The following is a 24,769-nucleotide window of genomic DNA, read 5'->3' on the forward strand; positions in this document are numbered from 1 at the left end:
GTCATAACAACTGGGTTGTCCTGTCGTCAGGCAGCCCTTCAGTCGGCCGGATTCCAAAGTCCGGGTCCGGCTTCGGCTGATGTCGCACTTCACCCGACGTCATCTCTGTTGGTCTTCGGGTATAAAGGCATCAGCCGACGCCATTTTCCCCAGTCTTTCTTGCCGCGTGGCGCCCGAAGCAGAAGCTGTTCGCAAGTGCCGGTCGGTCGGATCCAGAGATTACTTCTACCGAATACTACTTCTAAGACTTCTAAAGCTAAGTACCCCGTTGGGGACTCTTTCTTGCCTCAGCCGATGTCAGAAAAAGTTAATAATTGTTTAACCTGTGGGAAACAAATACCTCATAAAGATTTCCACTCTTATTGTCTGCCTTGTTTAGGCCCAGCCCGACGTAGCAGCCTGTTCGCCTGTGCTTCTTTCAACCGACGAACGCTTAGGCGTCGGTCTGAGTTTGCTGATCAGTTCTTCGGGTCTGATTTTGCGTACATTATGTCGCCGGAACCACCGACTACCCAATCTGCCAAAAACGCAAAGATAAAGACCGACACTCGCGGTCCGCGGTTTCGGCGAAACCATGGCTAAGCAAACGCGAGTGTCTCGGTTTCGCTGAAACCGAAAACTGATCAAAGTACAGCTGAATCTATCTCTACAACTGAGGCCCCTGCTACCACTCTTGAATCGGCCTCAGAAATTTTACCCACTACGGTGGTTGCCACTGACTTATCAGACACTATTCCCTTGGATGTTTCTACCCCAGCACGTGGTGCTGCTAGGCCTCCAGCAGCCATGTCCATTAAGGCCTTCGCCAGGGCTAAAGCAGCCAAGACTACTAAAACAGTGCCTGTTAAACCCCCTACAACCAGGCCCTCTTCTAGTTCTCAAATGCTTACTCTGGCAGAAGATTTAATTTCATTAATTAGAGGATCTCAATCTCACCCAGACAGGGCCTCTCAGCCCCCAGAGAAGAGACCTAGGGCAGAGCCCCCTGAGCCAGTGTCCTCTGATGATTCTGCCGATGAATCAGACATAACTGACCAGCCAGAGGCTCCTTTCTCCAATTTTGAAGACTCTGATGCTGAAGAATCCATTCCAGCTGCTTCCCCGCCAGAAGAATTCTCCTTTGGGGAAACCTTGCATGCCATGCGAGAGCAGTTCCAATGGCAGCAACAGGATTTTTCAGACTCCAGAAAAAGACTTAGGACCTTTCTGCACCTTCCACAGCACAGGCCCTTAGCTATACCTCCTGTTCTCTCTGTGGTGGATGATGCTTTCAATGATGTCTGCTCCGCACCAGATTCTTTACCCCCAGCCCCTGCCAAACCAGACAGGTTTTACAGGGTGCCAGACACTCATCACCACCTTTACAAGGCCCCACTTGCAGACCCCGAAACTATATCCCAGGGTCCCAAGGCAGTAGCCGCGACCATAGCTAAAAACCCTATTCCTTCTGAAAGGGAAGCAAGGTCATTAGACAGATGGGGCAAAAAGGTTTACACTTCAGCTACTCTCTCAGCTAGAGCTTTAAACTGTCAGTTTCACATGATACAATACCAAGAGTTTATGCTTGATCAGTTAACCAAAAAACTAACCACTGATGAATCTCTTGATAAGAAATATGCATTAGAAATGGTAAATAACATACAACAGGTTAGTAACCATTCCTTAAAATGTGGCTATGATGCACTGGAGGCTTCATTTAGATCAGCCATGACTGGCACAGTGATAAGAAGGCATGCATGGCTAAAGGAGCAAGCTTTACCCGACCATGTTAAAGCTAAGTTGCTAGATGCTCCTATGATAAGACAAGTTTGTTTGGTACACCTGCCCAGCAGGTTATGAAGAAAATGGAAGACAAGGCAAAATCTGTTCAAACGGTTAAAGATTTCTTGCAGGTTCAACCCCCAAGGTTTAGCAGGAACTGGCCTGCCAAAAATTGGTCCTTTCCTGACTCCACAAGATCTCAAAGGGGCAGGAATAGACGTTCCAGAGGCAGAAACCAATCCAGAGGAGGTGCCTACAGAGGACGACAGTGGCAAGGCAACAACAGAGGCACAGACACAACCACTGCCACTACATCAACACAGCCACAGTGACTTAACCCTACATCCGCCTACCAGGGAACAAATAGCAGCACCTCTAGGCGGAAAGTTAACCTTATTTGCAAAGAACTGGCACTATATAACAAAAGACAAGTGGATTTTAAAAACCATAGATCAAGGTTACCGGTTCCACTTCCACACTTTACCAGTCAAAGAGGAATGCCAAATCTACCTCCAAATCAAAAAACAGAGGCTCTACAACAGATAATGCAGTTAGCAAACATGAGAGCTGTGGAAAGAGTGCCAACAGCAGAGCAAGGAAAGGGGTTCTACTCCAGACTATTCCTAGTGCCAAGAAAGGAAAAAAGTTGGAGACCAATTCTCGACCTGTCCACCCTAAATACATACATCATTGTCCCAAAATTCAAAATGCTGACCCTACAGCAACTTCTTCCCATGCTGGGCAAGGAGTGTTGGCTGGTAACTCTAGATCTCAAGGAGGCATACCTGCACGTCCCCATTCGACCAATCTGCAGAAGATACCTCAGATTTCTTGCAGGATCAGAGCACTATCAATTCTCAGCATTGCCCTTTGGCTTATCTACTGCCCAGAGTATTCACAAAATGCCTGGCATCAGTAATCGCCATTGCAGACTACAGGGAATTCAAATTTACCCATACCTGGACGACTGCCTGCTACAAGGGGACAACAAAAGCAAGCTGACAACAGATTTACAAAGGGTCATTTACTTGCTACAAGCACTGGGATACACAGTCAATTTACAAAAGTCAAGGCTGATACCATCCCAAACAAGGACATTCTTGGGCTGAATTGGACACAGTAAAACAAATGGCATTCCTAACTGCAGAAAAACAAAAAGAACTTCCTCTTTACTTCTTGGCTCTAACAAAACTGAACAAGTTAACAGCGAGAAAAGTACTACAGGCCTTGGGCTTAATGGCATCATGCATAATCTTGGTCCCACTTGCCAGACTACATATGAGAAAACTACAGTGGTACCTAAAGAATTTATGGTCCCAACACAGGCACAGCCTAGAAACAGAAATCCCACTAATTCCATGCTTAAAACAGGAGTTCCTATGGTGGGCTCAGGCATGCCAGTCAAATCCAGGGCTACCCTTTCGCAGATGTCAAGCAAGCCAGACCATCACAACAGACGCTTCAGACCTAGGATGGGGGGCCCACATGCTGGACAAATGCGTGCAAGGATTGTGGACACAGGATCAACTTCACCTGCACATCAACCTAAAAGAAATGCTGGCAGTAAAACTGGCCATCCAAAAGTTCAGACCATTTCTCCAAGAGGGCCAGTTGATGATTAGGACAGACAACACCACAGTCATGTGGTACATCAACAAACAGGGAGGCACTCATTCATACCCCCTATGCAGAATGACTTTGGAGCTGTGGACCCTGGCACTCAGCTACAACATCCAGTTACAGGCAATATTTGTACCGGGAAAAGAAAATACTCTAGCAGACATACTAAGCAGAACCACATCAGATGCCCACGAATGGAAGCTGCACCCGGACATTTTCAAGACCATCTCAAAGAAATGGGAAATGCCTCAGATAGATCTATTCGCATCACCTCTCAATCACCAGCTCAAAAAATTCTGCACAAGGACATTCCACCCACTAGCATGGAAGGTGGATTCGCTCTCCTTCAGCTGGAAAGGCCTAACAGCATATGCATTCCCACCTCTTCCCTTGATACACAAAGTACTACTAAAAATCAAGGAAGAACGTCCAAGGATAATCCTGATAGCTCCAAATTGGCCAAGACAACACTGGTACCCACTGCTGAGGAGCATGTCTCGAACAATATGTGGCCAATACCCTGATGCCTTTGATGTTAACTCAGAACAACTACAGCATCATACATCCAAACCTAAAACGTTGCAACTGGCTGCATGGAACATCACATAGCAGCAGCTAATCCAGAACTTTCCCAAAGAGTTAAAGACATTATTCTTGAAGCACGCAGACCTTCAACAAGAAGGAACTATGCTGGAAAATGGAAACGGTTTGTCATTTGGAGTACTGAAAGAGGAAAAGAGGTGTCAAACATAGATATGCCTAACATTCTGGAGTATCTGGCCGAACTTCTTCATTCAGGCCTCTCCTACTCCTCCATCAAGATACATGCATCAGCTATTTCAGCAGAATACAGCTTTGATCCACCTGTTTTTTCGCACCCTTTCCTCAGGCAGTTCCTCAGAGGAATCAAGAATGTAAAACCTCCAAGGAAACCACCATTACCAGCTTGGGACTTATCACCCTTTGAACCAGCAGCAACAGCAGACCTACAACACCTGTCATGGAAAACTGCATTCCTACTGGCAATTACCTCAGCAAGGAGGGTTTCAGAACTACAGGCCTTAATGGCAGTGCAACCCTTCCTAATCTTCCACCAAGATAGAGTGTCCATGAGGAATAATCCTACATTTATGCCTAAGGTGGTATCCAGAGTGTCTTTAAACCAGGCAATCCACCTACCTACCTTCTTCCCCAACCCACAAAACAGAGGGGAAAGAATACTACATACCTTGGATGTACATAGACAGCTACGCTACTACTTGGACAGAACAAAAAATAGCAGAAAGACTGACCAGCTTTTTGTAGCCTATGCAACAGGAAGGGAAGGAAAAGCTATTTCCAAACAGACAATCTCCAAATGGATAGGAAATTGCATACGATTCTGTTACTCCTTCCATGGAAAACCAATTCCACAGAACATAAGGCCTCATTCTACAAGGGCAACAGCCACTACCACAGCCTTCTTACGAGGAGTGGCAACCAAAGACATTATTGAGGCGGCTACTTGGACCTCCGTGCATACATTTGCCAAGCATTATAATTTGCCTCTATACTCCAGATCCCGAGCAGGGTTTGCCACTGCTGTACTGCAAGGGATCCTAAACACACCATAATCTAGTTTTATCCTCCTCCCCTAGTTGGCTATGGTATTCTACCCAGTTGTTATGACTGCAGATGCATCCATGAAGGACATAGTACAGTTTTGTACCTACCATAAATGTAGATGTCCGAACTGGATAGCATCTGCAGTCAGGATTACCCTCCCTCCTTCCCCTCTGTGGTACTCCTAGGGTGTTTACTCTCCTAATAGCTAGCTGGTGGGGGGGAGTCTTTTATGGTGTATTTGTTTGTATATATGTACATACATGCTTATTTTTGTGTTTACCTCTATCTTTTTGGAAACATTGGCATCTATCCAAATTTTAGCCTTCAAGAGGGCTTCTGGCATCTGGGGCAAGAAACACTGAGGAAAATGGCGTCGGCTGATGCCTTTATACCCGAAGACCAACAGAGATGACGTCGGGTGAAGTGCGACATCAGCCGAAGCCGGACCCGGACTTTGGAATCCGGCCGACTGAAGGGCTGCCTGACGATAGGACAACCCAGTTGTTATGACTGCAGATGCTATCCAGTTCGGACATCTACATTTATGGTAGGTACAAAACTGTACTTTCTGGTCTCCCGGGGAGAGGAGCCTTTGAGGTGATGAGGAGTGTCCTGGCCTCTGAGCCTGGTCAACGGTCCATCCCTCTAGCTCCTCCCTCATCAGTGCCTGCAGATGCCTCTTGCCAGCCTCTTGCTCTCAGGCCCAGGGATCCATCGCCCCATGTTTCCCCACTGGGAATTTCCTCCTCTTCCGAGGTTTCTCCTGACCCTGCAGGGGAACCCCCTCCGAAGAGGACGTGTAAGAGGAAACACACAGACTCCCCTGAGTCTACTACATCTGATACCGACTTAGATGAGTCGGAGGGTTCGGCAGGGTCCCGCTGTGAGGATGTCTCATTTTCAGAGATGCTTGAGGTGCTCAAACAGAGGGGAATTGGCCTCCATTGACCCCTCCGAGGATGAGTCGGTATACCTGGAGGCTTTGGATCCCGACCCTCCACCTCCTGGTGTCTCCGCCTTCACCCACTCATGCAGGTAGTGGCTCGGAAGGCGTGGCCTCCAGATTCTGTGGAACCTGTCCCCAGGAGACCATCCAAGTTCATTACGGCCCCGTCGGATAAACAGTTCCTTTCCAAAGGTGTCTCTGTGGATGCTATGGTGGTGGCGGCGGCCACTAAGAAGGAACTGGCGGATCCTTCAGTACCTGTCCATCCTCCTAACAAGGACTCTAGGACCATGGACAGGTATGGAAAGCGGATGTTTTCTTCAGCGACCTTTGCTATGCGTTCGCTGAATTACCTTTGTCACTTCACCAGGCTTCAATGAGATATTCTCAAGGAACTGGGTGAAGTATGGCGGGAAATTAGGTTAATTATTGAGTGATTATTGAATAATCAGCAATGTATAAAAGAGTGAGGTAGAATGACAGACTGTATTCTGAAGAAGTTCGTAAGGACGAAACCTAGGTCAACAATAAAGCAGTGTTCGTGAAAAAGGTGGTTACAGACTCTTTCCTGTGGCTTTTTGGAGTTGGTTAGTACCTGCAAGTTTTGGTTTGGAATCTGTTTCATCTCCTTATTGGCATCGGCCTCACCTTGCTTTTTACATCAAGTTACAGTTCAATTTTGGTTCCTAGTTATGGCGAGCGAGAGTGGTTCGGTAGATGTCGGGGGTATGTTACAGCATATTCAAGATACATTGCAAGAACATTCGGTTCTTATACAACAATTGCTCACTAGAGATATGGTGAATTCCACGCAAACAGGGAACAGCTTGGGGTTCCCATTGACACAACCCACACCACCAACGGCACCTAATTCTAATACTCAAGGTAACATAGAATATGGTGAAAAAGAACAAATGGTAAAAGATGTCAGCAGTTGGAAAAATAATAAGTACAATTTTTCAAATGGTACAACCAAACAAACCACCACAGTGGAAACTACATATAACATCAAACCTTTGCAAGATAAGCTCAAAATATTTGAGAAAAAACTGTTCAAACTAAAACGTTTACAATTAGAAAACAGTTATTTACTGCGGAACATTGAATTGGGTATCATCCCCAAAGGCTTACGGCTTTGGAGGTATCCGAACGGTTGTGCTAACAACAAGAACATGCTTCAAGATTTACATGCATTATTTGACAATTGCGGTACTCGATTGATGGAGATTATAGTTAAACACAATGACATTCAAATCTCAGAATTATTCACTCAGTTAGAAGAACTCAATGGTAAAATATCTCAAGATCTTCTATTTGAAAAAGTATATGAACAGTATGCATTTATCACAACAGATGTAACCAAATGCTGTGATAATATTTTCCGGAAGAAAAGCAATAAAATCCAACGAGACCTTCAAATATATGCAAAACACCAAGCATATCCTAAATCAGCGAATCCAGGTAATAGCACCTATAGCAACGGTCAAACACAACAGTCGACCCATATGGATGACGTCAATCCGCCGCTTGAGGGTGATGACGAGGACATCCGCACAGAAGGCGAGGAAAATACGGAGGAAGGCGGAAGATGGTCGGATCGGTTAAGGAATCAAAGTGAAGCGAATAACCAGCGAGAGTTTCAAAAGACAGGCGCTAGACCCAAACAGACTTTTTTGGGACTAACTGCGGGCAAAAAACGGAGGATTTAAACTGCAACATCGATGAAGAAGCGAGAGCAGAGACAGCAAGGGGTGCCATCCCAATACCATGTGTACTTTCTTCAATGGTGGATTCAGAACAACAACATCACATCATGAGTAAGTCCCATATAAACTTCAATGATATTTCTACCTGTACACAGGACAATTGCAACAATTTTGCGTCTTCTTCTGATCATTATGTATCTGATATGATTGTGATGTATGATGATAGTAATGTACAAGTATATAATAACAGTTGTTGTTTTGACACTCAATTGTTTCAAGCACAAAATAACAATGAGCAAGATAATATACTATTAGAATTAAGTACGTATCAATATAACGAAGAAAATTTAAGCAATGATGGGTATAATGTAAAAGATAAAAATGGAGATGGGCATGTAACAATCAGAACTATTTAGTTAATTTTTATATAAATCAAAATCCAGATAATTACATTATACAAAGTGATAACAATATGCAACTACACGATGTAGACATATCAGTATGTTCAAATCTGAATACTACAACAGAACATAATGTGTATTTTTTATGTAATCCAAGTGTTATAATGAATACAAAGAAAGATTACAAAATATATAACTATTCTTCCAAGGACATTACAGCAGCACATGCAGATTTATTTTCAAAAGGACTTAATTTTGTCCCATGTATTAAAGGCAATATGGTACAATCTATATTAGATTTAAAGTTATTTTCTAGAAAATTAAACTTAAAGGTATACTTCAATAACAACATTGAATGTCAAGCTGGGGACAATTATATGTTCACGAAACCAAGTCTATTCAATCCACCCATGAATGATGAAATTATGTATTTTGAAAGGAGAACTGAATATGACATAAGACAATTTTATAAAAAATACAAATACAATAAACATGTCAATATTACAACAACTGAAAAACAGCTTCTTAAAGATATACAAAATGATCCAACATTAAGAGTCATGAGACCCGATAAAGGTAATGGTATAGTCATATTGGATTATAACGATTATAGTCTATACATGACTAACATGTTAATGAGTAAAACATATGTAGAAATAAGTAAAAATCAAGTACATATAGCATATAAAAGAATTGAAACAATGTTAGAAGATATGTTATACCAAGGGGGTATCACTGAAACAGAATATAATTTTTTGAGAAATGAACATCCAGTAATCAGTGGTATCTTCGGAATACCAAAAATACATAAAGGCCTAGATAACTTGGATTTCAGGCCTATAGTAGATGGAAATAGAAGTGTCACATGTAATATAAGTAAATATTTGGATCATTTCTTTAAGGAAAGCATGAAAACATTCAGTTACATTACAAAAGACTCATGGGATTTTTTGAGTAGACTTAACCAAATAACTATGAAAAAAGAATATGTTTTCATTACAATAGATGTAGTAAATTTATTTACTACAATACCCCATGATGTAGGCCTATTATGGCTGGAAGAACAACTTTTTTTGACAAAACCTAGGTCAACAATAAAGCAGTGTTCGTGAAAAAGGTGGTTACAGAGTCTTTCCTGTGGCTTTTTGGAGTTGGTTAGTACCTGCAAGTTTTGGTTTGGAATCTGTTTCATCTCCTTATTGGCATCGGCCTCACCTTGCTTTTTACATCGAACTGGGTGAAGTAGTCCAGGATCCTTCTGCTGCTGGGGCTCAGGAAAAGATTGCCTCACAGCTTGCTATCCTGAATTCCATATCTAACTCCTCCATGCGGCTCATATCTTATGCGGCCGATGGAGCGAGCAGGGCCGCAGGCACAGGAGTTGCTCTTAGACGCCAAGCCTGGATGCGGCTGTGTAATTTTGCGGACCCCTTTAAGGCGTCCTTCACTAATACCCCCTTTGATGGTTCAGCTTTGTTCGGACCTCAAGTGAAGGATACCTTGACCAGGTGTGAGCAGGACGGTAAGACTCTTTCTGCCGTTGGAGTCCAATTTTCCACTCCTTCTAGACCATATCCCCAGGGTCAGAAAGGGGGGAAGATGTGGTTCCGTAAAGCCCAAGGAGCTACACCGGACACACGTGGTCAGTTTACCCCCAGAGGCAGAGGGGGTAACAATAATAGACGCCCTAGAGGCAGGGGGGGTCCTCAGAACCAGGGCAACAGGGAGTCTCTTCCTAAGAAGCCCTTTCAGCATCCCTGAGGTGTTGCCCGACTGTCCACCCTTGGAGGCAGTCGGGGGAAGGATTTCACTGTACCCAGTAGCCTGGCAATCTGTATCCCAAGAGAAGTGGGTACAGTCGATTATATCCGAGGGTTACAAGATCCCCTTCGTAAGGTTTCCGACTCTACAATCCCTTCCAGACATCTCACCCGGTCAAAGGGATTTGGCAAAACAGGAGGTTTCAAAACTCCTAGAAAAAAGAGCCGTCCAGACAGTGCTGGCAGACCAAGTAGGATCCGGCGTCTACTCAAGATTCTTTTTGGTCCCCAAAAGGACGGGAGAGTGGAGACCAATATTAGACCTCAGCAATCTGAACAGATTTGTCAAAAGGCAAGATTCGGATGGTCACGCTTCAGTCCATTCTGCCCTTTCTGGGCAAGGACAACTGGATGTGCTCGATAGACCTTCAGGATGCGTACTATCACATAAAGATTCACAGGCGCTCCAGGAGGTTTCTCCGCTTCGGCTAGGGACCAGTCATTACCAATTCAGAGCCCTGCCCTTTGGCCTCACTTCAGCCCCCAGAGTGTTTACCAAATGCATGGCAGTGGTCACAGCTCACCTGAGACGTCTAGGATTCCAGGTGTTTCCTTATTTGGACGACTGGCTCCTCTCCGCCACCACCAAGTGTCAGCTTCTTCAGTCAAGAGACTACACCCTTCAGCTTTGCAAGAATCTGGGAATTTCAGTAAATTTCGTAAAATCTTCTCTGCTGCCTTGCCAATCTATCACCTTTATAGACGCAGAGTTAAATACCGTCAAAATGTTAGCCAGACTAACAGATCAAAGAATTCTGGACATCCAAAAATTTGTTCGGCTTCTGTTACAAAGCAAAAAGATCAAAGCCAGGTTTGTCCTGAAAGTTCTAGGTCTAATGGCTGTGGCCATTGTTCTTCTACCACTGGCTCGCTTTCACATGCGTCTCCTGCAGTGGATGCTTTTCACGCAGTGGTCTTATCACAATCTCCCGATGAGACACGAGATCTTAGTGACACAGTCGTGCAGGGCTCATCTGGGCTGGTGGATATCTTCCCCTCTTCTTCATCAGGGCCGACCCTTTGTTCCCCTCCTCCAGTTGCCACAGTCACCATGGATGCCTCTCTGATCGGGTGGGGGGCATTATCAGGGCAGGATGGTCCACGGGACGTGGCAACCCATAGAATACCATCTGCACATAAATGTCCTGGAGATGAGAGCAGTGCTTTTAACGTTGCAAGCCCTCGACGACTTTCTTCCCACGGGGACTATTGCAGTACAGACGGACAACATGTCCGTGGTCTGGTACATCAACAAACAGGGCGGAACCAGGTCCTATCCCTTATGTCGAGAAGCTCTCAGACTTTGGCAATGGGCGATCTCTTCTCAGCGGTTTCTGATAGCAACGCACATCCCGGCAGGTCCAACCTATTGGCGGACAGGCTAAGCAGATCTATTCTGATGCCTCACGAGTGGTCTCTCAATCAATCTGTAGTGGATCAGATTTTTCTGAAGTGGGGCACTCCTTGTTGCGATCTTTTCGCTACCCCTCAAAACAACAAGTGCCCAGACTATTTCACTCTATTTCCCCTTCCAGGCCAACCCCTGAGAGACTCTCTAACCCAGGATTGGCCTCGGGACTTCTTTATGCTTTTCCTCCCTTTCCATTGATTCCACAAGTCATTCAGAAAGCCACCGTTTGAGAGCCAAATTGATCCTCATTGCTCCTTTTGGCCTCGACAAATTTGGTTTCCGTCTCTGCATCGTCACCTTCTGGTGCAGCCCTGGCATCTGGACCCAGTTCCGGATCTTTTGATCCACCAGTCGGGTCAGCAGCACCGGGCCATTCATTCTCTCAACCTCACTGCTTGGTTGCTCCACTTCCTTCCTAGCCAGGCTACCAATGATTTCTGACTCAGTCAGAGACATTATAGTGTCTTCTTTGAAGTCGTCCACTAGGACTATTTATGCTAGCAAGTGGCGACGATTTTCGATTTGGGCAAACTCCAGAAATATTGATCCTTTTACTGCTCCCGTACATTCTGTTTTAGATTTCCTAGCGGAGGTTTTTCATTTGGGATCCTCGTCATCTACAGTCAAAGTACAACTGGCTGCTATTTCCAAGTATCATGTTGGCTTGCATGACAATAACATCATGTCTCATAGATTATGCAAGGCCTTTTGAGAGGAGTTTTCTCCTAAAGCCACCTATAAAGCATCCTCCTCCGCAATGGGATCTAAACTTAATGTTGGCATCCTTGATACTACCTCCTTGAACCGTCTGCTTCATGTTCTTTGAAGTTATTGACGTGGAAGACTATATTTTACTGGCTGTCACTTCTGCAAGAAGGGTTTCGAGATTCAAGCTCTCTGTATTCGTTCACCTTATTTGGTTTTTCATAAGGACAGGGTATCGTTAAGAACTAACCCTTCTTTTCTCCCCAAGGTTGTATCTCAAACCAATATTAACCAATCTATAGATCTACCAGTCTTTTTCCCTAACTATTCCGACAGAGCTGAACAGAAATTGTATTTTTTGGATGTCCATCGTCAGCTCAGGTACTACTTGCATAGGACTAAACAAATTAGAAAATCGGACCAATTGTTTGTCTCTTATGCAGAAAACAGGTTAGGTCTTCCAGTTTCTAAAGTGACCTTATCCAGATGGTTGACTTCCACCATTTCCTATGTGTACTCTCTCAGAGGCAAACAACTATCTTCTAAGCCAAAAGCACACTCCACCAGGAGTCTATCCACTTCTGCAGCTTTTCAGGATAGACTTCCCATTGATACCATTTGTGCAGCAGCTACTTGGGCCACGCCTCATACCTTTGTTTCTCATTACAAGTTGGATTTGGCCTCCAGAGATAGGGCCAGTTTTGGTTCCACAGTTCTCAAGAGTCTGTTCCGTTGAGCCACCCGGGATTCAGGTGCTAGGACGCGGTCCCATCCAGCAAGAATGAAGCGAGATTGACAACTTAACATTTAGAAGTTATGTACCTACCATAACGCTCCATGTTAGTTGTCTTCTCGCCTTCTTTCTCGCGGCCCTCCCTTCCTGCCCCTGGCCTGGACAGATCTTGAAGAGTTCCTAATAGTTTGTTTCCTCTGGATCTTTGTTATGAGGACTTCTTTTAGGAAACTTTGTTCCTAATTTGGTTAGGATAACCTTTAGCAGGGTAAGTTAGCTGCCAAACGAGATCTGAGGTAGTTCCGCCTTGCATCATGGGATATAGGGTTGCCTCGAGCTGGTAAAAGGAGTTCTCGAGCTAAAGCAAGTGCCGAGTCGGAGCCGAGGATCGTCTCAGAACCCATCCAGCAAGAAAGAAGGCGAGAGAAGACAACTAACATGGAACGTTATGGTAGGTACATAACTTCTAATTTCCCAAGGATACAGATTCCATTTTCACTCCTTACCAACCCCAAATAGTTGACCAGATCTACCCCCAAATCAGTGGGCAGAGGCTCAAAAGCACATTCTCTCTCTCGAGCATCATGGCTATTCAGCCTGTTCCAGAAGAGGAAAGGGGATAAGGTTTCTACTCGAGACTTTCCCTGGTGCCTTGAAAAGACAACTCCTGGCGTCCTATCCTGGACCTATCTATCCTAAACACATTTTTGGTGATCCCAAAATTCAAGATAACTCTTCACCAGCTACTTCCTATGCTAGGCAAGGATGCCTGGTTGGCAACACTGGATTTAAAGGAAGCCTACCTGCACATACCAATAAAGGAATCTTGCAGAAAGATACCTATGCTTCAAAGCAGGCTACGTGCACTGTCAGTTCTCTGCACTGCCCTTTGGCTTATCTATTGTGCCCAGGGTATTCACAAAGTGCCTAGCTCCAGTCATTGCATTTTGCAGGCAAAGAACTATCCAAATATGTCCATACCTGGACGATTGTCTAATTCAGGCAGAAAACCAGGACATACTATTGAATCATCTGGCATTTGTACAGAAATTGCTAACTTCTTTGGGGTACACCGTAAATGAAAAGAAATCGCATCTTGTACCCTGCCAACAAATTGTATTCCTGGGAGCAAGCTTGAACACAACTTCCCAGATGGCCTTTCTCACGCCAGAAAAACAAGTTCATTTGACAGCCTATTTCAAACTACTGGCCGCAAAGACCCAGCTATCTGCAAGGAAAATACTGCAAGCCCTGGGGTTTATGGCCTCCTGCATTCTCCTAATTCCATATGCAAGACTGCATGTGAGGAAACTATAATGGCATTTAAAAAGCGTATGGTGTCAACATTCTCAGGCTCTAGAAGCAATGATTCCTATCATTCCTTGTCTACAGATAGTTCCTTTGGTGGGCAGAGGCCCGTCACCAAAACAACGGACTGCCATTCACACTACTCCCTGCCGCCCAAACCCTAACAACAGACTCATCAGACTGTGCATGGGGGGCTCACTTGGTAGGGAAGTGCATTCAGGGCAAATGGAACCCAAATCAAATGCACCTGCATGTCAATCAAAAAGAAATGTTAACTGTACAGAATGCTCTGGCAGCCTTCAAGGACCACTTTCTTCCAGGGCAATTAATGATAAAGACGGACAACACCACTGTTATGTGGTACATAAGCAGGGGGGAACCCACTCATACCCTCTCTGCAGACTAGCCATGGCTCTGTGGAACACAGCCTCGAGCTACCAAGTGCACCTACAGGCTCAATTCCTGCCAGGAAAGCTAAATACATTGGCAGATGAACTAAGCAGAAATCTCATTGACCCACATGAGTGGAAACTGGAACCAAAGATATTCAATATGTTGAGAAACAAATGGGGGAGCCCAGCTATAGACCTGTTTGCCTCCCTCCAGAACTACCATTTGAAAAAATTCTGCACAAGGACTCCCCACAAACAAGCTTGGAAAGTGGATGCCCTGTCCTTCACCTGGAAAAACCTATCAGTTTATGCCTTTTCCCCCTCTGCCTTTTCTCTTCAAGGTACTACTAAAGATCCTCTCCAAGGTACTACTAAAGATCAAACAGGACAAACCAAGGACGATAATGATTGCACTAGACTGGCCATGCCAACACTGGTACCCCTTTTTTGCGTAGTGTCACTGCTGGCACCATGGCACCTGCCTCAGACCCCTGCCCTGCTTTCCCAGCAGGAGGGCCAGATTCTGCACCCACAGCTTTAAACCCCGAACCTGTCACCCTGGCTAATTATCTGATCTCTCAGTTACCATCCCTCAGCAAGCAAGTGTTGGATGTCATTCTGGAGGCAAGGAGGCCTAGTACTAGAAAATCCTAGGCTGAAACATGGAAAAGATTCTGTTCCTGAAACCAAACTCAGAGGATAGGCAAAGCAGCGCCCAATTTACCTAAGATTCTGCAATACCTAACTGAGATGCTGCACAAGGGCCTTTCCTTTTCCTCCATCAAAATTCATGCCTCAGCCATTTCAGCTCATTATAACACAGAATTTCTCTCATCCACTGCTGAAGCAGTTCCTCAGAGGGGCCAAAACCTTAAGACCACCCAGGAGAGCCCCTACTTCTGCTTGGGACCTTATCTTGTACTGGAAAAACTGACTCTACCTTCTTTTGAGCCAGCTGCAAATGCAGATTCGAAATTCCTTTCTTGGAAAACAGCTTTCCTTTAGCCATCACTTCATTGAGAAGGGTGTCTGAATTACAGGCCCTCATGGCAGTGGAGCCTTTCATCGTTTTTCATATGGACAGGGTGTCACTCAGGACCAATCCCTCCTTCATGCCCAAGGTGGTATCCAGTGTGGCCCTTAATCAGTCCATTCATTTGCCAACCTTCTTTTCTAATCCACAGACCAAAGGGGAACGAATACTGCACTCCTTAGATGTGCACAGACAACTTAGGTTTTATTTGACAGGACTAAACCTCTCAGGAAATATGAACAACTGCTGGTTGCATTTGCTGTAGGGGCAGAGGGGAAGGCCATTTTAAAGCAAACCATTTCTAAATGGATAGGCCATTGCATTCATTTCTGCTATAAGCACCATGGAAAACCTACCCCACTGGGGATTAGACCACATTCAACCAGGGCTGCATTTACCTCTACAGCCTTTCTCAGAGGTGCCCCTACCAGGGACATAGTAGAAGCTGGTACCTGGAGTTCTGTACATACCTTCACCAAGCGTTGCCATGTGCCAATATTTTTCTAAATCCAGAGCTGGCTTTGCCACTGCAGTCTTGCAGGGCCTTATAGCTGGTCCTAATGCTATCTAATTTCCTCCTCCCATACTTAGCTTTGGGAATCTACCCAAATGTGATGACTGCAATGATGAAACACGAAGAATATAGTACAGTTGTGTACACTTGCCATAAATGTAGATGTTCAAGTGTATTCGCTGTTGAGTCCTGGTTACCCTCCCTCTAGCCCCCTGACTTCTATTGACTATACTTCTATACTTGTTTGCTATGCTTAAAGCTTTTTGGTGTATTAGCTTTTTGGTTGGAGGTGTAACCTTTTATATAATTGCTTCCCATTATGGGGGCACCTGACATCTGGGGCAAGAAAAACTGATGTAATGGCTTCGGCTGAGTTCTTTATACCCCTGACTGCCTGACGTCATGGAAGATGAGACAGCATCTGACGCAGGACCCAAGACTTTGATAATCGAGCTGACTGAGGGCTACTGCAAGCAGATAACCCAAATGTGATGACTGCAACAGTGAATGCACTCTAACATGTACAGTTATGGTAAGTGTACACAACTGTACTTTTCCCTCCCTCTCTCCAGCCCCCTGCTCTCTCTCCTCTCTGTGTGTACTACTCACCCCTTGCAGAGGTATTGGTATTTACTTTTTACTGGTGGTGATTTTTCCACCGTAGCCTAGCTCCCTTTTGGGGGGCTCCTGATATTTGTGGCAAGAAAAACTGATGTAATGGCATCGGCTGCCTGTTTTTATACCCGACATAGGACTCGGAGCGACAGCAACCGATGCAGAAATACCAGTTCTCTGGTATTCGGGCCGACTGAAGGCTACGTGCAGGCAGGTAACCCGAGTGTGATGACTGCAACAGTGAATGCACTCTAACATCTACATTTATGGTAAGTGTACACAACTGTACTGTATGATGAGTGCACAATTAAGTCTTTTGCGAGTGCTAGTAAGAATGTTGATGAAGACAGTCAAAAATTCAATTGAACACAACATAGGGGAAAATGTACATTGAATACTTTTTCAGTAATTGTACTCTGCTACTTGCGTAGAAGTCAAGTTCACTGCACATCTTCTGTAACATTTTCATCTGAAATTTCCAAAGGACTGAGAATTACTCTGATTCTGTGCCGTTCTTTTTTATGTTTTACTTTTAGCTTGCCTTGGCAATATCAGATCTGGCCTTACTGATGGTTTCTTGGAAAGGCTGTACTTACACTCTTATACAAAAGTGAGTAATGTTTTATACCAATTATCTGTTGTACTCATGAAGTAAAGTAGTTTTGTTTAATGTGTGGCGTTGCTTTTGCTCCTAGTGACCTACATTGTGGACATATTTCTTTGTGTCAGATGTTTTGGAAGCTTTGAATCTTTGAGGAAATTGCAGTCTACTGTTAGAGTAGTTCAGATAGTGCTAACATAGTGTGCAAGAAATTTTATTTTGTTAAAGTAGAACAGTTTGCAGTCATAACTATGATCGCGTTTTTATGAAATTATGAATCTACAGCCATTTGTGTATGTACTTGTAAACTATGAATGCATGTTGTTTGGATTTTTTTCTGTTGTCATTGTACTACTATTGCCACTGCCATGAGTTGTCTGTAAAATGTTTGTTATGATCAGTGCTCTTAGTCTGTCATCATGTGAACCAGTAGGTCTTATTTGCTTGTGACACCCTACTCTATGTAATACACTCCTTCCCACCGCAGTATCTCACATTCACAGCAGAAAACTACAACAATACTACTTTAAAGCTGTTTTTGCATAGGGTTTTTACCCTTCTGTCCCCTCTCCGATGTGTGACCTGTGCCTTCACTCTCCTAATTTCTAAATATACCACCTCTGAGATCACCCCAACTTTGAGAAAATACAGGTTTATTTATTCACTTTGCCTAGAGTTGGTGCGACATTGGTTGTAGTGTATTTAGAGGTTTGGGGTGCAGTGGAGCACATAAAAACAGTTTACTGTTATATTACACTTTATCAGATACGTGGTTGGGGTATACTCAACAGTAGTATGATCATCCACAGTAGTTGTGGTGCAATATATTCAAATTTAGTAACTCATATACACCGGACTGTATAATATTGTGCTTTTCATTTGGTATTACAGGTATGGTTCTGTTCTAGCTCCTAGTTCATTTTTAAAGTTTTCCTTTAACTCATTCCAGCCGAGTGCGCATCCAGGCATTTCTGCAGTTACCTTCTGCTCCTCTAGGTGTCAAATATTGCTTGTTCATGTTTGCATTAATAGTTCCAAAACCATGCTACATACAAGGTATGAATATTCTAACTTGAAGTATGCATGATGGCAAACACAATTGTATTGATATTTGACCTCTGTCAATGAGTATTTGTTAGAACTTTAAGGTGATGACTTCAATTATTTAAAGGCCTAAGCCTAGTGTTACCCAGATACCTGCTACTCCAAAGGAGGACAAAGCCATGAGAAAGGAGGACAAAGGAGAACATGCACTGATGTTCTTTGTGTTTCACTGTTGCAGTCATTACATTTGGGTAATCTGCTGGCAGGTTGCCCTCAGTTGGCTTGATTTCCAAAGTCTTGGGTCCTGCGTCGGTTGCTGTCTTCTCTTCCATGACGTCAGGTCGTCAGGGGTATAAAACATGCAGCCGACACCATTTTCATTCGCCTTTCTTGCTGTGCGGTGCTCGAAGCAGAAGCATTTCGCAAGTGCCGGTCGGCCGACTACTAAAATATTCGAGTTTGAGTTTCAGAACCGAAGTCTTCACTAAAGCTAAGTACACCGTTGGGGAAACTTTTTTTCTTGCTTTTTACCGATGTTAGAAAAAGTTAATAATTGTATTACTTGTGGGAAGCAAATACCTCATAAGGACTTCCATTTATACTGTATTCCTCGCCTAGGCCCTGATCACAACGTGCCTGGCTGTCGGTTTTGTGCTAGATTTAACCAACGCACTATTAAGCATCAGTATATTTTTGCATCAAAGTATTTTGCAAACAGATTTAACTACCCTGAAATGTCGTCGGATAGCAATCCGACTACCGGAGTACATAAACGCAAAGAAAAGGACAGAGAAAGGCAGTCGAGATCAAAAACTAACGATGACGCTTCCCCTAAGTCAATCGCCGGTTCGCTGGTACTCAGTGAGGTGCCTTTGCAGCCCCTGATGCCCGCTACCTTCGAGTCGAAGGCCTCTACCGACACCCATGTGGAGTCCGGCATGCCACAAGATACTCAAGGTATTGGACTGACGGATGTATCTCCCTCAGATGGATCCGGAGCCGCTGAGCAGGCACCGGCTTCTGAGGGTGTATTCAGACCTCAACATTTGTACATCAAACCAACGACAGCTGCAAAACCAAAGACAAAAGCAACTTCTAAAACTAAAAAAACTGACGCACGAGACATGTGCACACAGGCCTCCATGCCTAAAAACAGATGCTCAAAATGGCTGAAGACCTCATTACCTTGATCAGAGGTACCCATTCCCCTCCAGATAAGAGGCCTAGGCAAGACACTTATTATGAATCTTCAGATCAGGTTTATATTTCTTCTGATTAGGAATCATCTTTGCCTCCCTATGAGGATTCTGATGCTGAGGAGTCTATTTCATCTGCATCTCCTCCTGAGGATTATTCTTTTGGAGAAACCTTGCATACTTTGAGGGAGCATTTTTCACTGGGAGAGTCAAGACTTCTCAGAATCAAAAAAGAGGCTCAGGGATTTCCTCCTTCTCCCTCAGCACACGCCTTTAGCCATTCCCCCTGTTTTAGGCATTGTGGATGATGTGTTTTCGGAGTCAAGCTTGACCCCTGACTCCTTACCTCCGGCTCAAAGTAAGCCTGACAGATATTACAGGGTCCCTGACTCACATAAATTTTTATTTAGACACCCTGCTGCTGACCCTGAAACTATTTCACAGGGTCCAAAGGGAGTTAAGGCCTCAACAGCAAAAAAACCCTACCCCCTCTGACAGGGATTCAAGGGCAAAAAAGGTTGCCCAGATCTGCCAAAAAATCAATGGACAGAGGCACAGAAACAGGTTACGTCCCTCATGGATAATGGGGGCCATTCAAACAGTACCAGAACTGGAAAAAGGGCAAGGTTTTTACTCAAGAATGTTCTTGGTACCCAGAAAGGACAAGGCCTGGCGGTCAATACTGGATTTATCGATTTTGAACACATACATGGACATTCCAAAATTCAGAATGCTCACTTTGCAGCAGCTTCTGCCCATGCTGATCAAGAATGCTTGGCTGGTGACTTTAGACCTCAAAGAGGCATACCTGCATGTCCCAGTAAGACAGTCGTGCAGACGATACCTCAGATTCAAGGCTGGCTTAATGTATTACCAATTCTCTGCACTGCCGTTTGGCTTATCTACTGCGCCCAGGGTCTTTACAAAGTGCCTGGCACCAGTAATTGCATTTTGCAGACAAAGAAGTATACAAATATATCCTTACTTGGATGACTGTCTCATTCAAGCAGAGAACAAGGACACTCTTCTACGACACCTGGCGTTTGTGAAAAGGCTTCTAACATGCTTAGGGTACATAGTAAATGAAAATAAATCACAACTGGTACCCTCTCAAAAGATAACATTCCTGGGTGCAAGCTTGAATACAACTGCCCAGATGGTTTACCTCGCGCCAGACAAACAAAGGCAACTGACTACTTACTTCAAACTGATGGCAACAAAAACCCAGTCTTCTGCAAGACAAATTCTGCAGGCACTGGGCTTCATGGCATCCTGCATCCTACTGATTCCATATGCAAGACTGCATATGGGGAAACTTCAGTGGTACCTAAAAAGTTTATGGAGTCAACATTCACACAGTCTGGGAACAGTGAATCTGAAGTAGGAGATTCATTTGTCAGCAACCTGTGGGTATGGATCCGATATCGGATCCGAACCGGCATGGTTTATCCAGCTATGGATCCGAGCTCCTAGCTCCTCCCCTCACCCATAATGCTCTGCTCTCCCTAGATGACCTCAGATTTAGTTTGCCGCGTTCATGGTGACAGCTTGATCTTTGAGCTCCTACAGCTAAGTGGAAATTTAATTATTTACTAAGGGTTTTTTTTTTTTTATCTTTTATTAGTTTTATTTTTTTTCTGTTAATTTTTTTTTTTTTTTTTTTTTTTTTTGTCAGAAGCCCCAAAGGCGATTTTCTCGAAGTGCTCCGAGTGTGGCCATAAGCTGTCCCCTGCTGATGGCCACACTCGGTGCGTTCGATGCCTTGGGGTTGAACACCTCACTTCTGGATGTTCAATCTGTGCAGGGTTCAACCCCAGGGCATTGAAGGAGCGGAGGTCGAAGCTGGTCTTGGCGGGACATTTGCCCCAGGACTCTGCTTCGGCCTCCGCCCCGTTGGTAGTTACCGCTCCTGCCCTACCTGCTCCCGCTCCTCCTCCCAGGACTCAAACTCCCTCTACTGGTTCGGAGGACAGGGAAGCTAGGAAGAAGGACCGGAGAGAGAAGCACCACAAGCGGCGGGCCGAGACCTCCGTCTCGGCCCCGCCGGCTAAGCGGGCTTCTCCTCCGGCCTCTCTAGCTACTGGCTCTCCTCCTCCTCGGCTCCAGTCCCCGACCTTTTCACCGGGACCTGAGGAGGAAGAGAAACCGACCTCCTTCGAGGCTATCGAGGCGGTACTCAAGGCCTACCTCGGTAGCCTCTTCGAGGTCGACTTATAGTCTTTCTGACACCGATCTGGACCGGATGATGCGAAGGTTCATCCAGGCCCAGATGCAGATGGGAGTGCTCCTGCCCCCCCCCCCCCCGGGGGGGGGAGCTCGACTCCTTTTTTCAAGCCCATAGCTCCTTCTTCGACCTGCTACCCGGGTTCGGAGCGCTCGGAGCTGGGCAGCTTTGGAGCCGGGGGTGGGTCGGCTCTGATAGTACTGGCTACTTCGGATCCGACCCTGCCCTCGAGTGTGTCGGATCCGACCTCTCGGAGCCTTGGCCCGAGTTTCGGATCTGAGGGACTCGGTGTGCCTTTGGCGCCGTCCGTGTCTGAGCACACTGGTCCCTCGGATCCGAGGGGCTCGGCGCCGGCTCCGATCCACTCCTAGGATCCGAGGGGGAGCCGACTGTCGGATCCTTTGGTCGAGGCCGGCTCCCCTTTGGCGTTTGTAGTGGAGAGGGCTCTGTTGAGGGCTTCCGGACCCCCGGCACTTGCTTCGGCTCCATCCCGCACTCCATCTGCTCTGGGTCAGGCTTCCATCACCCGGCCACTGGGACAGCCCGTTTCGATGCCCCAAGCAGTTCCTGTGGAACTAGACACTGCTTGCGAGGGCTCCTCCGACAGCCCCCCCGAGGAGGCACCTCGCAAGCACACGTGTAAAAGGATGCACATAGACTCCCCCCGAGTCTTTAACTGAAGACACGGACTTGGAGGAAGGGGAAAGCTCCCCAAGATCACCCCCCCTGAGGATGTCTCCTTTGGAGACATCATGGAAATGCTTTGTATAAGAGGTGGGTGGTCTGCCCCAAAGTCTTCGGACGAGTCCGTGTTCTTGGAGGCATTCGAAGCGGGCCCGTCTACCTCTTGGGTGTCCCCTCCTGCCGACCCCCTGGTGGACCTTATTACCACCAGGGCGTGGAAGGAACCGGACACCGTGGAGCCAATCCCCAAAAGGCCTGCCAGGACTCTCAGCCCCCCTGCTGACCGTGCCCACTGGAGTAAGGGTCCTCCGGTAGATGCCATGTTGACGGCAGCAGCCACCAAGTGGGAACTCGCCCAGGAGAGTCCCTCAGTCCATCCTCTGAGCAAGGAGTCTCGGATGATGGACCGCTTGGGGAAGCGAATGTTTAGTTCAGCGACCTTCTCGGTGAGGGCGCTGAACTATCTGGCACATGTTATTAGGATGCAGCGTGATCTTATTAAAGAATATGCTGCTTCCCCCCCCAGAGTCCATGTCGGAGGAGGACAAACTGTTGCACTCCACCCGTATGGCCACTCTTCGGTCTGTTACAAATACATCTATGCGGTTGCTTTCCCACGCTACTGATTGAGCCGCTAGAGCTGCAGGAGTAGGCCTAGTCACGAGACGCCAGGCCTGGCTCCGCCATTGCGATTTCACGGAGCCCTTCAAGGCATCTTTCGCGAACGCCCCCTTTGATGGTTCTGCCCTTTTTGGCAAGACGCTTCACGACACCTTGGTCCAGAGCGAGAAGGACGGGAAGACGCTGTCTGCCGTCGGAGTCCGCTTCTCTGTGCCCCAGAGGTCCTACTCTAGGAACCAAAAGGGCCAGAAGAAGATGTGGTTCCGGAAGTCGCAGCAATCCCAACCCGCTCCGGACAACCAGTCCTTCCGTGGCAGAGGAGGACAGGGCGGACGCTGCCCCAGGGGCAGAGGGGCTCCCAGGAATTTTGGGTCCAGAGAACCTTTCTCTGAGTGGCCCGCGCAGCAACCCTGAGGGGTTGCCCGACTGCTCCACTCTGGAGGCAGTCGGGGGACGTTTTTCGGAGCACCTAGCGGCATGGGAGTCAATAACAACAGACCGCTGGGTTCTCCGTATTATATCCAGAGGATACAAAATCCCCTTTCTCCACGTTCCGAAACCAAAATCCCTCCCCGACATTCCACCCGATCAGAGGGAGGCCGCTTCAGCAGAAATTGGCTATCTGCTGAGGAAAAGAGCCATCCAGCCCGTCCCCCCAGACCAGATCAGATCAGGGTTCTACTCCAGGTTCTTTTTAGTGCCAAAAAAGACGGGGGACCTAAGACTCATTTTAGATCTGTCCCTATTAAACCTGGCAGTTCCCAAGGAGAAGTTCCGGATGGTCACCTTACAATCTATCCTCCCCCTTCTGGGAGAGAATCAGTGGATGTGCTCCATAGACCTCAAGGATGCGTACTACCACATACTAATGGACAGACGGTCCAGGAGGTTTCTTCGCTTCTGGCTGGGAGCCAGTCACTACCAGTTCAGGTTCCTTCCCTTTGGTCTCACCACAGCCCCCAGGGTGTTCACCAAAGTATTAGCAGTCGTTGTGGCCCACCTGAGGCTTCAGGGGGTGCAGATCTTTCCGTACCTGGACGACTGGCTTCTCACCGCCCCAGCAAGGCATCTACTATCTTTGGCAAGGGACTCCTTTCTTCAGCTAGCTCCCTGGCTAGGTATCACAATAAACGTAGCAAAGTCCAACCTGGCCCCTACTCAGCTGATAGATTTCATAGGTGCCAGGTTAGACACAAGGAAGTTAAGAGCCTTCCTCACAACCGACAGAATTCGGAATCTACGACTCCAGGTGCGGGCCATCCTCCACTCCAGCTCAGTTCCAGCAGAATTGGTCCTGAGGGCACTAGGGTCCATGGTGGCAGCGATTTCTCTTCTCCCGCTCGCCCGCCTGAACATTCGGGTACTTCAGTGGACACTTCCAAGTACAATGGTCTTACCTTTCTCTTCCCCTGCATCACCCCATTGCAATCAGCAAGGCTTGCAAGCGGTCTCTTTTGTGGTGGCTCCATTCAAAGGATCTCCAAGGAGGCCGCCCCTTTTGTGCATCTCCCCCCTTGCCACAGTGACCACGTACGCATCGCGCCTCGGGTGGGGGGGGGCATTTTGCGGGACGGACGGTCCATGGCACGTGGAACGACTCAGAGACCTCCCTGCATATCAATGTTCTGGAGATGAGGGCCGTGCTCTTGGCGTTGCAAGCACTGCAGGCCTTTCTTCCCCTGGGAACAATTGCGATTCAATCAGACAACATGTCAGTGGTCGGGTACATCAACAAACAGGGGGGAACCAGATCTTACCCTTTATGTCGGGAAGCCATGAGAGTGTGGGAATGGGCGATCTCCACCAACCGCTTTCTCATCGCAACGCAT

At 46.3% G+C, this 24,769-nt stretch overlaps 1 protein-coding gene across 1 annotated transcript in view; it reads left to right on the plus strand.

Moving 5' to 3' along the window:
* TNPO3 (transportin 3) overlaps window positions 1-24,769 on the plus strand; it is a 2,808,908-nt gene that overhangs the window by 70,897 nt on the left and 2,713,242 nt on the right. The window contains exon 2 of the mRNA XM_044088630.1: window positions 17,107-17,180. Within this exon, the coding sequence (XP_043944565.1) occupies window positions 17,107-17,180 (74 nt within the window). The remainder of the gene's footprint in view (window positions 1-17,106; window positions 17,181-24,769) is intronic.

This window comes from Protopterus annectens, chromosome 11.part0 (assembly GCF_019279795.1).
Source record: "Protopterus annectens isolate FY-2018-M chromosome 11.part0, PAN1.0, whole genome shotgun sequence".
NCBI lineage: Eukaryota > Metazoa > Chordata > Ceratodontiformes > Protopteridae > Protopterus > Protopterus annectens.